Below are 16,205 nucleotides of genomic sequence, written 5' to 3'. Positions count from 1 at the left end.
TGATTTACCTTTATCTGATACTAATAATGAGCTCATCTGGCTCAGTATAGCTATAATCAAGGAAGACAAAACAATAACATAACCATTCTAGATTAAAGTAACAAGAATAATACCGAATTGAAACAGAAATACAGACCGCCCTCGCTGTTCTTGTTGGTTATTTCCTGCTGTTCTGGTCCACAGCCCCAGAGGTCGCTCCAGCCGGCGTGAGCGGAGGGGGGGGTGACCGCGGTGAGCTGGTCATCCAGTGGGAGGTGAGGACCAACTCTTCTAATGGCAAAATGGTTCTTGTCTGTCTCTTAAATCTTCTGCTGTCGGTTACATCTGGAGAGAATCCTCAGCGGTGACCAGCGGTTTAAATTAAACAAGCGGTAATTAAAAAACAGAGTTGTCCTCGCTTTTTGCTCTAGTGGCATTGCTCCCCATGGTATGTAAATCATAATCAAGTTGCAGGTAGAGGAAGAGCTTGTATCAAATTGAAGCCAATGGGAAGTGACAAAGTGTCTCTAGAGGTTTTTTCAAAGGCACGCTTCCGAAACCACATGTTCGTCTTCCGCACTGGAGCAAAGTGATATTTTGGAATCTGTGCGGTTCAGGTGTTAAGAGTGCAGGGTTTGGTTAAAGAGACGGACACATTGGTTCTCAACACGCTTCAGCTTTTCGTGGGGAGAAATGTCAGTTTTGTAAAAAGGAAAGAAACAAGGGAGCCTCTCATCCTAGAGCCAGCTGAAATCACCCGGGTTAATTAGGCACATCGAGGATCACTCTTCTTCTTTTTTTCTCTCCTTCTTTTTTTCAACAAATATTTGCATGCGTTAATGTACTCTTGTGTTCTGTGCATCTTCAGCCCGTACCCGAGGAGCAGCAGAACGGGGATGGGTTCGGATACCTGGTCGCCTTTCGGCCCCTGGGCTCGCCGTCTTGGGCGCAAAGCATGGTGCCCTCGGTAGACGCGTCTCGATACGTGTTCAGGAATGACAGCATCCCGCCTCTGTCTCGCTTTGAGGTGAAAGTGGGAGTCTACAACAGCAGGGGAGAAGGACCCTTTAGCCCCGTGGCCATTATCTACTCGGCAGAGGAAGGTCGAGAAAAAATTTTATGCTGATTCTCCCATCAGAGTTTCTGATGATAAATCTGAAACCTTTAAATAAGCTAAAGTTGAATTGCATTTAAAGTGCCTGAAGTGGTCACAATGCAGCTAATTTAAAGGTAATTTAACCTGTATATGTTTTCCCTGCTTTTTATGATCTCTCCATGTATAACGTTCACTTTCTCCCCATCACTATTCCTCCCACCTCTGCTGTCGTGTCTCTCACAGAGCCGTCGGTAGCCCCGACCAACGTCTGGGCACGCAGTCTGTCTGCCACGGAGGTGCAGGTCTTCTGGGAGTCCATCCCCACGACACTCAGCAAAGCCAGGATCAGGGGCTATGAGGTATAGGAATAAACAGACTGCTCTGACTAGTAGAGACAGGAACATATGAGATGCAACAATTATTGCACCTTGTTTCTCCAGAAACGAAAGGTTTCCAAAAAATGGCTTCACGCTGTTTTGCCTCAGTGCACTAATGAAAAGTGCTGATGACGTTGTGAACAATTTCCTGCTCCGCAAACAAGAGCCTTGCTGGGTTTTTTTTCCTCCTGCCCCATTTTTCACGATCTAATCTGGGGAATGAAGAGGTCTGCTTGCAGCTGGGCCTGTCTCCCAAGGAGCAGCAATACCCAGACGACCACAGTGAGAATAAATAAATCACCCTTCAGATGGTGCAAGCATCATACATCAACCACTAACCCCAGCGCCCCCCACCCCCCACCTCAGACACTTCAGCTGTGAACCCTCGTGCCTGCGTGCGTGAACCCTGGAGGATTTTGGCTTGTTCTCTCCACCCGGCACCAGATAACCTGGAGCTTCTGCTGTCAAAGCGGCCAAGCCGGGCACCTTTGGATGTAATAAAGGTGATCTGAGACGAGAAACGCTTGCCCTCATCTTTGGAAGCTGTGTGGAGTTGTTTTTCTGGTAGAAATAAAAGAGTGTGTGGACATGTGGGTGGACATCTAATAAACGGAGCCTGTAAGAGAACACTCATCCTGTTTTGACTTTGGTCAGAAAAGACCTCTTATTATTCAGGGGATTGAAATTCCAAGCATGGGACGATACCTGAAGTTTAGAATTCTCTCGTATCTAAAACAGACACATCAACTAACACAGAGCTTGATAATTAACCTATGAACTGAACCAGGTGCAGTGAAATATATACTCCCGGGCCACTTTATTAGGTACACCTGCCCAACTGCACATTAATGTCAGCCAATCACATAGCAGCAACTCAAGGCATGCATTTTTGCATGTAGACATGGCCAAGATGATCTGCTGCAGAGCATCAGAATGGGGAAGAGAGGTGATTGAAGTCACTTTGAACGTGGCATGGTTGTTGGTTCCAGACGGGCTGGTCTGAGTATTTCAGAAACTGCTGATCTACTGGGATTTTCACACACAACCATCTCTAGGGTTTACAGAGAATGGTCCAAAAAAGAGAAAATATCCAGTGAGTGGAAGTTCTGTGGGCGCAAATGGCCAGACTGGTTCAAGCTGATAGAACAGCAACAGTAACTCAAATAACCAGTTACAACCGAGGCATGCAGAAGAGAATCTCTGAACACACAACACGCTGAACCTTGAGGCTGATGGGTTACAGCAGCAGAAGACCACACCGGGTGCCACTCCTGTCAGCTAAGAACAGGAAACTGAGGCAACAAATTGGCACATGCTCACCAAAATTGAACAATAGAAGATTGGAAAAACGTTGCCTGGTCTGATGAGTCTCGATTTCTGCTGCAACAATCGGATGTCAGGGTCACAATTTGGCATCACCAACATGAAAGCATGGATCCATCCTGCCTTGTATCAACGGTTCAGGCTGCTGGTGGTGGTGCAATGGTGTGGGGGATATTTTCCTGGCACACTTTAGCACCAATTGAGCATCGTGTCAACGCCACATCCTACCTGAGTATTGTTGCTGACCATGTCCATCTCTTTATGACCACAGTGTACCCATCTTCTGATGGCTACTTCAAGCAGGATAACACGCCATGTCATAAAGCGCAATTAATTTCACACTGGTTTCTTGAACTCGACAATGAGTTCACTGTACTAGAATGGCCTCCACTATATATATATATATATATATATATATATATATATATATATATATATATATATTGTAACTGGTTATTTGAGTTACTGTTTATATTATATATAATATAAAGTCTAAATTATATATATATATATATATATATATATATATATATATATATATATATATATATATATATATATATATATATATAAATAATTTAGACTTTATATTATATATAATATAAACAGTGCAGAGAAAAAGACTCTCAAAAACCCCTTTCAAATGTTTTCCTCAATGGTTGGCGACCTCCCTGCATCGACGTCTTGGAATGGCCTTCTAGGACAGTTTGTTGATCCTTCTGCTTTGTGTGTCCAACTAGCAGTACAGAGGTCTGCTGTTCCTTTGGTGCTGCAGGTGCTGTGGTGGGAGGAGGGGTCACCAGAGGGCGACGCGAGGAAGGAACAGGTGGCTGTCAGCCCCGCCCTCATCGCAGGACTCAGGGGAAGCACGCTCTACTCCGTGTCTGTCCGTGCCCACAACAGCGGGGGGGTGGGCCCCGCCGCGGCCCCCGTCAGGGTCACCACCAAGAAGCCGCGTACGTCATCTCATTTGTTTGGGGTTTTTTGTGCTGGCGTTTATTTTGTCGTTGTGTTTTTAATCCAGCGTGAGTCTCTCCCATGAGGCGCATTTCTGAAGGACTCGTGCTTTATTTCATACACGCTAATGCATTTGGGGTGGAGACACCGACATTATTACAGTGAGGAAAATAAGTATTTGAACACCCTGCGACTTTGCAAGTTCTCCCACTTAGAAATCATGGAGGGGTCTGACATTTTCATCTTAGGTGCCTGTACACTGTGAGAGAGAATCTAAAAAAAAAATTATTCAGAAATCACAATGTATGATTTTAAAAATAATTTATTTGTGTGTTACTGCTGCAAATAAGTATTTGAACACCTGCCAATCAGCAGAAATTCTGGCCCTCAAAGACCTGTTAGTCTGCCTCTAAAAAGTCCACCTTTCCACTTATTATTCTAAATTAGAAACACCTATTTGAGGTTGTTTAGCTGCATTAAAACACCTGTCCACCCCACACATCAGTACGACTCCAACTACTAACATGGCTAAAACCAAAGAGCTGTCCAACAACACCAGAGACAGAATTGTAGACCTCCACAAGGCTGGAAATAATGAGTACCATCCCGAGAAATGCCATCCCTACTGTGAATCATGGGGGTGGAAGCATCATGCTTTGGGGGTGTTTTTCTACATATTGGACAGGACAAATGCACTGTATTAAGGAGAGGATGACCGGGGCTACATATTGAGAAACAACCTCCTTCCCTCAGTTAGAGTATTGAAGATGGGTCGTGGCTGGGTCTTTCAACATGACAATAACCCAACGCACACAGCCAGGATAACCAAAGAGTGGCTCTGTAAGAATCATATCAAGGATCTGAAGTGGCCTAGCCAGTCTACACCCTACAGAACATTTTTGGAGGGAGCTCAAACCACGTGTTTCTCAGCGACAGCCCAGAAACCTGGCTGATCTGGAGAAGATCTGTGGAGGAATGGACCAAAATCCCTGCTGCAGTGTGTGCAAACCTGGTGAAAAACTACAGGAAACGTTTGACCTCTGTAATTGCAAACAACGGTTACTGTAACAAATATTAACACTGGTGTTCAAATACTTGTGTTTATACTGGTGTTTTTGTTTTACATTATGTCTCAGTGTGGTCTGTGATTTCAGACCCTCCATGATTTGTAAGTGGGAGAACTTGCAAAGTAGCAGGGTGTTCAAATACTTATGTTCCTCAAGATAAAGGGCACCACTTGCCATTTACATCCTGTAAGCGTTTCATGATGAACAAAAGCAGGCCAAACGCCAGGCGTTTGCTCATTCTACTACACGCTCAGATCTTTTCTAGGTCTCTTGATGAATCTGGAGTCATTGTTTGTTTTAATATAAGCTCCTCATTTATGGAAGTAAAGAGAACCTCTAGCAACAACTGCCATCTGCTGGTGCAGTTGCATTACAGATTATTCAAGACAATGTCCAACACGATGGACTGTTTCAGTACTTTTAAGACATAATTACTCCCATCTTAGCTATTTAAAGAGCAGATAAGGGAACCGCCATGGTGAAAATACAGGATTCAAGCTCTTCTGTGGGGGACAAAAATAAGAACCAATCAATGGGACGATATGCTCAGAATGGGTATCCTCCAGCTCACCATAAGAGACCTACACAACCCCTGTTAAAGCCATGAGCTTAAGTAGTCTGATTATCTGATGCCAGTGAACTGCAAGAACAAACGACATATTTAAACAGAGCTAGGGAGTGATCAGATAAACTATGACATCTCAATGGAAAGAGTCAGAGCGCTAATTTGGGGCTAATAGACTGAGTAGGCAATTAGAGATGACTTAAAAAAAAAACCCTCCCAGTTCTGCTCCGCATCTCTTAGCGTGGGGTGGTAATTGGTCAGATTGTTCTGTGTGTCACATTATCATGCCAAAAAAGAAAAAAAAAAAAACAACAGAGCGACATTGTTGGGCCGTCTGGTGTGATCTGCCCATAACTGCATATAATAGAGAGTGAGTGAGCTTTGACTCATTAGTTAAAAGAAGAAAAAGAAAACAGCGTGGGATTACAGGGACTTGTCTTTGGTTTTACTCGACTTATGAAGGAATGTGCTCAAAGTACTGGCACTAGGATCAGAGAACAGAAAGACATTTACCACTTACTTGTGTGGTGTGGAAATGTCTCAATGCCACAAATCACATTTCATCCATGAAAGCCATTATGATCTGAGCATGTGTAATATTAGGCTCAGTTTCAAAGCAATTGCATCACCTGAAGTCATGACATGGATTGTGAAAGTGGGTTACATAAAAAAAAAATACTGTATTGTTTTTAGTAGAGGTACATTAATTAATATTAATGAAATGTACAAGTTATAACAGTTACACTGGTTGTTGAATATAAAGAAAATTGCTATGTTAAGTTTTACACCCATAAGATTGCTCAAATGTTTCACATAATCAGAATCTTATCTGGTTTTGAATGCTTGTCTTCAGGTTTTAGAATGGTTTTAAGGATGTGACCAAGTTGCAGTTGACCTTCAAATCCAAAACCCTTGCTTTGAAACGATGCTTCAGGTTATGTAGTGCTGAGCGTAAAAATAGCACAAAGCTTTACACTGCATGAAGAGCTTGTTTCAGACACTGCTTCAGTTTGAGATGAATCTCATGGTGTTTATTTTTCAGCTCCAAGCCAGCCTCCAGGAAATATAGAATGGAACCTGACAAACTCAAAGATCTTCTTGAACTGGGAGCATGTAAAGGCAATGGACAATGAATCAGAAGTAACAGGCTACAAGGTGAGATGTTTCTGTTCTTCGTGTCATTGAATGCTGAGAAACACCAACCACAGTGGATCAATATGAAGGAGCCTGGACACATGGGAAACTTGTGTGGTGACCGTCTTCCTCTTTTCATCAGGAGCACTTTATCTATTCGTTTTTGCTACTACACAGAACATGTATTCCAACTCTGCCCTCACAAATAGCAAAAATAAATAAATTATACTACATATATATTTTTAATGGGGTTGTCCTTGTTGGCAAAGGAAGCCCTTTCTTACAGTTATTCTATAAACATGTTCGTTATGAATCACAATCTAGCAATTTTCCAAAGCCTTCTCTTCCAACCCCTATTAGTCATTTATGCACAAACCAAATGCAAACCATATCCATACCTTTATTTAAATATTTATCTAAACCATATTCATACCTTTATTTAAATATTTATCTAAACCATATCCATACCTTTATCTAAACCTTTATCCAAATCTTATCGCCATGTTAAGCAATAACTTGAACAAAATGTCCATTGCTCATACTACCACTTGAGCAAGATCACCATGCTGTATCCGAAGTCATGTTGGTAGAAAAAGGCGTAACAACTGTACGTGTTGTTTGTGCTGTCGCTGAGTAGGTACAGAACAAGACAAAATAATGACCCTGAAAGTAAGGACTCTTGAAAACTGCCCACAATTATTTAATTCACGCTGCGTTCGAACGGACCCGTCACGCAACGCACTCACACTGCCTAAACATTTTCTTCGGTTAATCTAAAAAAGAATTTTTTTTTTCCAACCACTCTTGATTATCAAATGTTACAGGCTTAAAATGGTTCATTTAATTTAAACATTGGGACACTTCATCTGTATTTAGATTTTCTTGCTATATGCAAAACCTTAAAGCTTCCTTTGTAATAGCAATGTTTTGCCATCATTGTAGGCTGATGATGAGTTAACAATAGGTCACAGCCAGGCATTTGAGCCCTTTATTTATGCATATTATTTGCTTTGTGTGGAGATTTCTAACCCATGCCAGTGTTTGCTAATTAGGCAGCTTGGATGCCTGTTGCCTGGCCTAAGCCAGCTGGCTCTGGACACCTAGGAACCATCAGGGCTACTCTCTCCTCTTGACCACTTCAACATCTCAGCCAAAATGAGTCATAGCCCTGAGTGACGAGACCGAGTCTGACTCCAATCTGCAACTTCAGCTCTTTGATAAGTTCACTGCCTCAGTCGTGCGTCAGCCGCTTCACATTTGCACCCGTTAGGCTGTAGAGAAAGAACACATGTAAACCCGAAGAACAAGTGTGGAAATGCAATTATCTCTGTAATAATCTCAGCGCTGCACCTTAAAATGCACTCGCCAATACTCAAAATACCTTCGTTTAGCTCAAGTGTTCACTCGAGGTGTAATCCGCTTGCGTTTGTCGCCGCTCTGCTCTGATAAAGGAGATGCAAGGGCGTGAGTCTCTCCACGGAGAAGCAGATCTCTGCCGTCTTCTCTTTTTTTTTGTCCTCATTTCTGAGAATGGCAGCCAGTGCAGTAAGCCTGCTGTGCTCAAAAGTGCAGCCTTAGTAACGGGTACGTCTGAACTATTACAGACACTGCCAGAGTAAAAAAGCAAAAGCTGGAAAAAAACTCCCTTCCAATTCCTTTTTTTCCTTCTTTTGAATGTATTAATTTCCAGTGGCACGGTGCTTGCTAATTGAGGAGCAGCTTCATTAAGAGCTGTTCGTTATAAAACCCCCATAAGACTCAGCTCCATAGGGGAGGGGGGTTTAGACTCAGCTTCATTTGGGAGGGGGGTTTAGACTCAGCTCCATAGGGGAGGGGGGTTTAGACTCATCTCCATAGGGGAAGAAGGTTTAGACTCAGCTTCATAGGGGAAGGGGGTTTAGACTCAGCTTCATAGGGGAGGGGGGTTTAGACCCAGCTCCATAGGGGAGGGGCGTTTAGACACAGCTCCATAAGGGAAGCATGTTTAGACTCAGCTTCATAGGAGAGGGGGGTTTAGACTCAGCTCTATAGGGGAGGGGGGTTTAGACTTCCAATATACATTGGCTCTTTGGGACATTCTCAGCACACGGCCTGTATATTGGAATCAATAACTATAAATTGCCTGGCCTAAACAGGGGAAAAAGCAGAATCCCAGCTATTTGTTTTAGCTTGTCAGTCTAAGAATTGTAAATGATTTATGGATTAAGTAGCATTCTTTCCCCACACAGAACAGAGCACTGCATGTCACGCTAATCAACTGTCTAGCTCACTGAGAATCATCTTTGAAGATACTCCTGATTTCACTCTACTCTTCATTACTTTCATTAAATTGTATTTGCTTTTGTTTGTTTGTTTGTTTGTTTTAATATACATTTTAGCAAAGCAGGTTAATGAGCAAGACTGGGAAAACTGCAAGACTTCCTAAGAAAGCACTAAGAAGAAGTTTTAAGAGAGGGCAAAAAAGTCAGAAGAAGACCTCCTCCTCATTTGTATCCATACTACACATCGCAGTTATGATGCTGCTCACCATTTTCTATGTCCAGGCTGGTGGAGATCAGTGATCGCTGTTGTCATTGTGTCCTCTGATTAAAGTTACTATCAGATGTTTGAATATTTAAAAGGGCAGTTCTCTGCTTTCCTTATTCCTGATGGTCTGTTGGCTACGTGGGTGCTTGGGACTCAGAACGGTGTCTGAGTTACATAATTTACCACAAAGAAGGGAAGTGTAGAGGGAAAGGTAACGGTGTTCTCTCAATTAATCAGGCTGTAATAGCCTTAGACGTGTTGGGTTTAGGAACTGATTTGAAAGGATACTGGATGTGATGTGGTCCTTCAAGCCTGGCATTGAGAAACACTGCCTTCATTTTTAGCGTCCATTTGTACTATTTCGATAATGCCTTATTATGTGAAAACATGCAATGCATAAATATAACTACTTCAGATAAGTAAATTGACTAAGTTAACTAAAGTGCACATTCCTTACTTGAATTTTCACCATACTGTCCCAATGAAATGTCACCAATCATCTAGGGATTGCTTATAATAGGACAGTGTAAAAATAACAGAAAATGGGCACAATTTACATGGCATCCAACACCCAGTGTTGTAATATATGAGCTATTGCATGACACAGAATTCCATATTCACTGCACATAATGCATCAGAGATGTGTTGTACAACACCTCCAGAGATGTCACAGAAATCTAAATTACCTATGTACAGCAAATGTTTCTCTCCGCACTATGATGTATATGTATGGGGTGCTTGTGACCCCATTTCCTGTGTCACATCTGCTGCAGTGTGAGAATAGCTATAGGCAGTCTAGAGTATAGCCAGTCCCCTGCATGCCAATTTTGTCATGTATAGCATCAGTAATATGGGATGAAGTACTTTGAAGTATTTAGATATGATCTTGTACACATTTACAAATCAAGTTCTTAAAAGGAAAGAACTTGTAGTTCTCTCTCTAAATGTTTTGGGTTTTTTTCTGGATGAAGGAAAATTAATTATCAATGTCCTGTTTTACGCATGTACAAGTGTTCACTGTGTCTGTGAAGTTGAGCTGCCATGGCAGAGAGCCTGCATTAATCAGACTGCCTCTACTTGAATTGGGATAAAAACTGACCCCATAAAATGGCACCAAATCACCAGAGATCACTGGGGTAGTCTTAAGAGCTCACTTTAAAATACAATTAAGACATGAAATTTTTAGAGGTTCTCTTAAATCACTATTAATACCCTCATAATATACCTAAGGCTCAATGTTACAAAGTCATTTTCAGGGGTGTAGCCAGTTACAATGAGCTCATCAGTGTAAAATGAACGAAACGGTGGGGTGTCCCTGAAAGAGCTGAGCTGGATTTTGCTGCGTTTTGCATTGCACTGACTCTGATCTGTCACACTGCAGGTGGTATATCGTCAGAACTGGCGGAGGAGGACCAGTGTGGTGGAGACAAACAGGACATCGGTGGAGCTGCAAGCTCCATCTGGGGAGGACCTGCTCGTCCTGATCAAAGCCTCCAGTGATGGGGGAGACGGAAGCTACAGTAACCCCATCCACATACCAAAGATGTCCAGTAAGGCCTCACTAATTCCTGCTCGCATAAAAAAATCTGACAAAGCTAATGTTATTAAAGCAATGGAATATAGTAGGAGACAATAACCACTGTGCAAATGTATCCCCTCATTTTGCTAATTAACAGCTGCATTGGAGTTTCTTGGTGAATGATGTTGAAGTAATGAAAGCTTTTATCAACTAACCAGAAGACTAACTTTGAGTCTCAGAGACCAGATGAACCTACTAGACCTCAAACATAGCATGAACTGCTATTTCAAATGGCTTAAATGGTGCCATCTAACATTAACAATACACTTAGTTTAAATATTGTTAAACTAAGCTAAAATGAGACTTACATTAACTAAAGTTCCTTCTGGTCTCCTTGTGCTGTTGCAGGCCTGAACTCTAGAGGATACTTCAGCTCAGATGCAAGCAAGATGGTCCATGGCCATGTAGTGGTGTTCTTCATGCTAACATGGCTGCTTCTGTAGGGCGTCTGCCCTTCAAATAGCAGACTGTAATTTAAATAAATAAAACCAATAAAATATATACATATATTGTGAGGATTGATACTGTTTAAGAGGTTTAAGCGGTACATACTAGTTATGGAACTTATTTATTTACGTGTAGTAATCTCAAGAATGTTGACAGACATGCATTGCCTTACATTTCATGTTTAATTTTTTTCATCGATTGAAGTTATCGATGCTTTTTATATTTCGATTTTATGCAAAAAAGGGCAGGCTTTTCTCATGTTTGGTGTAGGTTTCAATTTACAGTTTCAAGTTTGTAGAAACTTGAAAATCCTTTGTACTTTGAAGTGCAGTGCATTTCCTCCTGAAAGCTGCATTTAAAAAACGAATGCTGAATTCTGGGGTAGAATTCCCTTGGGTCTTCATTAGAGTTCTGCAGTTTGCCTCATATCCTCGATTCTATTGGTACAGATGTGTATTACTGTATAAAAGTGTGAGGTGTACACACTTTGCCAGTCAGCCCCTGTGCTTCTAGTATGGCCAGAGAATATCCACATCACAGCTGTAATCAATAACCAGGCAAGTGAGAAAAGCTTTTGGTTTTTGTAGCATAATATAAACAAGAGTCTTTATTCTAACATTGGAATCAGCTCACACAGATAATGGTCTAATACGCCTCATGTGTTTGCTTCCATTTTTGCCAGAATACTATGCTTGGAGTTCAGAATTGTTATTCTTGTTTGGATTAAAACAGAAACGTCCTGTTTAAAGCTAAGCATCCAAATTAGGAATTAAAGTTTGATTGAACATTTGACAAAATGCAAAAAACACTTTAAAAACTTTACAATTTATGCATTTTTTTATTATATGTTTTCAACAACTTTATGATGTAGCTATTATCATCAACCCTGAATAAGAAATGTGATTAATGAATCATTTTTGGCTGTTGGTGAAAGAAATGAGAGTTATAATAATCACAGTCATATTCAGGTTTTATTTCTCATTATGTACCCTGTATTTAAGTGTTGTAAATTGTTGGCTTTCATTCGCTTTTTCATGTATTTAATTTAATATGAACCTTGCATTTTATAAGCGTTTGAAATTGTCATCTTTCAATTGGTTTTCATGTTTCTTACTGCTATTATCCTGGTTTGACAAGCAGTTTAATACGTTTTGTATTAATATTTTACCTGTCTCTGTGAGATGTACACACAAACCTAATAAAATTTCACATTGAAATTCTAATCTTGGTTGTAATGTAACCAATTATTGAGCCTCCCAGCACGTCATAACAAACAGAAATGACAGCAACTCTGGTGCATCAGGATATCTGAATATAAACACCGCATGGGACGTCAGCGCATCCCTTGACATTCTTATTGCGTCTGCACTTCCTCATGGTTTCCATCTGTGTCGAGTGTTGTGTATGCTTGAGTTCTTTTATCTTGGAAGAAATACTTCAGGTTTTGTTATACTCCTGCAAGAAAACTTGGATGCAGTCTGATCTACATACTTACGGTTGCTTGGTAACCGTTGGTGTACAGGCATGAGCGTTCAGAATAATCAACAGGCTGTAATTATCAACAGGCTGAGAGCAACGTCCCTTATGAAAGAAAAGAGGCTGGGAGGCATTCCAAGAACAGGATGAATGATAATATCAAGCAGAGTATGATTTGACTTAACTATCACATCCATCAGCTTGACATGAAAAGACAATAGGCACAGAGTAATAACAATAAGCACTAACAGTAAAAGCCATGCTCAGCAATACAGGGTGAAGTCATACCATACAAAATGTCCCCACATTGCTTTGCAACTGCCAACAGGAAGCATGTAGACACTTTTCACTCATGGTGTGCTGCGGCCTTCTTAGTTAAGCTTTATTCCTGATACCTGGATAATGTATGAAAGGAATAACTTTTAACTAAGTTTAATTTGTTTGTAATAGAAAATAGAATCAGAATCAAACTTGTCGGACAGCAATGGAAGCATTCCCTTCCTTCTTGGTATATGCATTTACCAAAGTTTGCTGTTAAATACGAAACTAGGTTGAAGTCAAAGTGGAAAATGAAGTTTTAACAACGAGGCATCAAAGGTGTGAAATTTAAAGAAGGCCTTCAAGTTTCCATACCCCAGGAGAATAAGCTTGTTAGGAACATGGACAGGGAAACATCTCAGTGCAAATGTAATCTTCCTAGAAACTGCATGCAATTTACTGGTCAAGGAGGATTAAATCATAACAACCAGTCCACCTGAAACCTGAGGTGGGTGTAGCAGGTGGTTGGTGGAGTGTTTCTGACATCTTTCTGACCATTTCATTTGCCGCAGAAGCAGCTCTGGCTTCAGTGTAACAGCGTTCCTTGCAGTGATCCTCTTAAATGAGTGACTTCAGAGCCCGTAAGGCATGTGGAGAAGTGAGATGTAAAAAGGCTGCTTTGTGGTCAGCGCTTCTGGATGGCTGGTGTGTCCATTTCATCCGACAAAATGGCTAAAATGGACCTTCTCTCATTTTTCTAAGGTGACTTTGCTGACCTGAGCACTGTGCGGTCCACGCGTTTCTTTGTGGCCATATATTTGCTAAATGGATGAAATGTCGCCCAGTTCCGATCATTTTATACAATAATTTAATATTTTATTCAAGAAAATTAGTCTTACTGCTTACACAGTGACAAGCTTCTTATAACACCTGTGTCAATCCAACTCTCTTCCCATCAACAGCACTATTATTAAATGGTAGCTGTTTTTATTTCTTTTGTTTCCATTGTAAATAGAGATCTTCTTATCAAGTAGGGCATATTAAGCATTCTGCCTTACAGCAATGTAATGGATCTTATGCACAAATGAAAAGACCCAATTTTGCCCTAGATTTTCTGTGGATAGCCACAGCAGTATAGGAGAAACACCTCAGATGCATAAATGAAGTAATAAGTGTGAAAGAACCTCTGGCAATTGAAATTAATCATTTCAGTGATAGAATAGGGCTGTCATAGTTCATTTGTTGGTGGTCGGCTGCCATAGAGGAGAGCACTGGTAAGATAATGAATGGTTTAGGAGTTATGCATATTAAGCGGAAGAGGCAATCCGAGGCGCGGTGAAAGGGGCACACGAGAGCTGCGGCCTAGTTAGGGGCCTTCAGGGTGGAGACAGACGAGGAGTGTAGGACAAGCTCAGCTCTGCCACTTGGGAAAAGGGAAATGTGGGGACGAGTGGCGGAGACCTTTGGGAAAGGACGGCATGGTATACATGGTACACTACCTGTATGAAGGCAAAATCACATTTCACAGATTGATTAGAATTACATAAGATGCTGTATTTACATGGGTGATTGTACTTTACTTACCTAGATTTTTTTTCTAACACATTCTTTTTGTCGTGATTTTCTGAACCACTCATAAAAAGCTTGTGTTCAACCTCACTGGCACTGCTTACATGCATATTCTCCAGTTGGTTATCATCCATCATGAGAAGTGAAGGGTTTAGCCATAAATCAAGGCCAGTGGAGTAGGTTGTCTGACAGGGAAGAAGGTCTTTCTCTACACGTATGGTGAAATGTGGCTCCTGGCTGTTCATCTTTTTCTCTCTGTGTCTGAATCCACGTGGGAGCGCCTCATGTCAAAGGCAGACGGCGGGTCACGGGGGGAAAAAAAAGTGGCCCAACAAAGATTAGGGTGGCAGAGGGCTCAAGAGGTGTGGAAAGCCAGGTTAAAATGGCCATAATCTGCAGAGCACCACCTTGGGCTACCAGGCTTGTAAAAGTTGGGGAGGGGGGAGTGTATGTTGGCAATGCAGGTCCCCAGAGACGGAGTGTCAGCTGAGGCATAATCCAGGGGGCTTGAGGGGGAGGGTGGGGGGGGGGGGGGTGAGCTGGTAAACATGATTATGAGTCAGAGAGGAAGACCATCACTTCACCTGTCAGTCCTGCCTAGGGGAAAGAGCTTGGGGGGTAGTATTCATACCTGTGTTGATGCGATGACGACTGCTGAGAAGGTGGATGATAGGGATGTCCTAGAATTACACAGACATGGGTTTTATCATCATGAGAATGTGACAGTCTGTTGAATTAGCATAATTGCATGACTACATACATATCTGACAATGACATTGATGTGATGTTTTCCGAAAGCCACGTGGTCTGCTGCTTGTGTAAAGGGGTTTGAAATAGGTTTCTAAGAATTCTGAGGCCAGTTTGATGTATCCATAATAAAATCTTTTGAAAAAGCGTGTTTAATGTTTTAGAGTAATAGGCTTTGACCTTACTATTTTGATATATTCTTCAGCACCTCTGTCCTTGTGTGCTTTAAATCATCTAAAGTTTTTAAGTTCTACCAAATTTCAACTTTAATACTGTATCTGGTCAGTTTCCAAAAAGCATCATATTGTAAAGATCACAGTAAGTGAAAGATGTGCTCAGACTGATATATACTCTACCATTTAACAATGATATTTGTGTTGTGTTGCTAGTGGGGAACTGGGCCAGCAGTGAGATCCTGGAAGGTTAACTGAACAACAAATCGAATAGTTAAGGATGGGATATTGTTATGCATTTATTCATTAATTCATCCATCCCTGGTGACATCCTTTTTTCACACTCTAATTCTTCAGTCTTGTACTATGTTAAATATGTTATTAAATTACTGAACAATTTTATAACACAGTATAATTAGTATAATAGTATACCTAATGCAATATGTCTATGGATATTCTATCCATTTTGATTCAATTCAGGGTTTCCTTGTTTTGAATTATTCCATTACTACATGCTTAAAGTATTGGCATTGTTTATTTGTAGGGTCAAATGCTTCACATTTTGTATTATTTAGCTGCTTGCCATAATCAAATATTCCCTTGTAGCTATTAATATTTTGCCATAAATCACATGTGCCGCTCAGTAAACATGGAGCAATCTCTATTTTAAAACCTCAGTTTCCCTCCCCACTAATTTCCGAAGTGCATTTAATGAGTTGCCACCACAAAACATGATACAGCACTATGGCACTGCTGTAACCTCAGATCTCTGTCAACATGACCAAAGTTTAACTGACCCACACAGATATTATGTACTGTATGTATGTGATATGTAGAACACTCTATTAGCACAGCCAGTTGTCACAGGCCAAACTAAAAGCTATGAATACACATGTAACCACTGAGCAGGCCAGAGATCTCAACCTTGCTGA

The 16,205-nt window shown here is 41.2% G+C and overlaps 1 protein-coding gene across 1 annotated transcript in view; it reads left to right on the top strand.

Moving 5' to 3' along the window:
- The window catches only part of cntn6 (contactin 6), a 77,442-nt gene extending 65,211 nt beyond the window's left edge, over nt 1-12,231 (top strand). Inside the window, exons 17-23 of the mRNA XM_077014060.1 lie at nt 184-254; nt 848-1,082; nt 1,319-1,434; nt 3,551-3,731; nt 6,407-6,519; nt 10,406-10,574; nt 10,952-12,231. Of these exons, the coding sequence (XP_076870175.1) occupies nt 184-254; nt 848-1,082; nt 1,319-1,434; nt 3,551-3,731; nt 6,407-6,519; nt 10,406-10,574; nt 10,952-11,046 (980 nt within the window). The 3' untranslated portion in view covers nt 11,047-12,231. The remainder of the gene's footprint in view (nt 1-183; nt 255-847; nt 1,083-1,318; nt 1,435-3,550; nt 3,732-6,406; nt 6,520-10,405; nt 10,575-10,951) is intronic.
- Nucleotides 12,232-16,205: the final 3,974 nt, after the last annotated feature.

This window comes from Brachyhypopomus gauderio, chromosome 8 (assembly GCF_052324685.1).
Source record: "Brachyhypopomus gauderio isolate BG-103 chromosome 8, BGAUD_0.2, whole genome shotgun sequence".
In the NCBI taxonomy this organism is placed as follows: Eukaryota; Metazoa; Chordata; class Actinopteri; order Gymnotiformes; family Hypopomidae; genus Brachyhypopomus; species Brachyhypopomus gauderio.
This window is presented reverse-complemented; position numbering and strand designations above follow the sequence as displayed.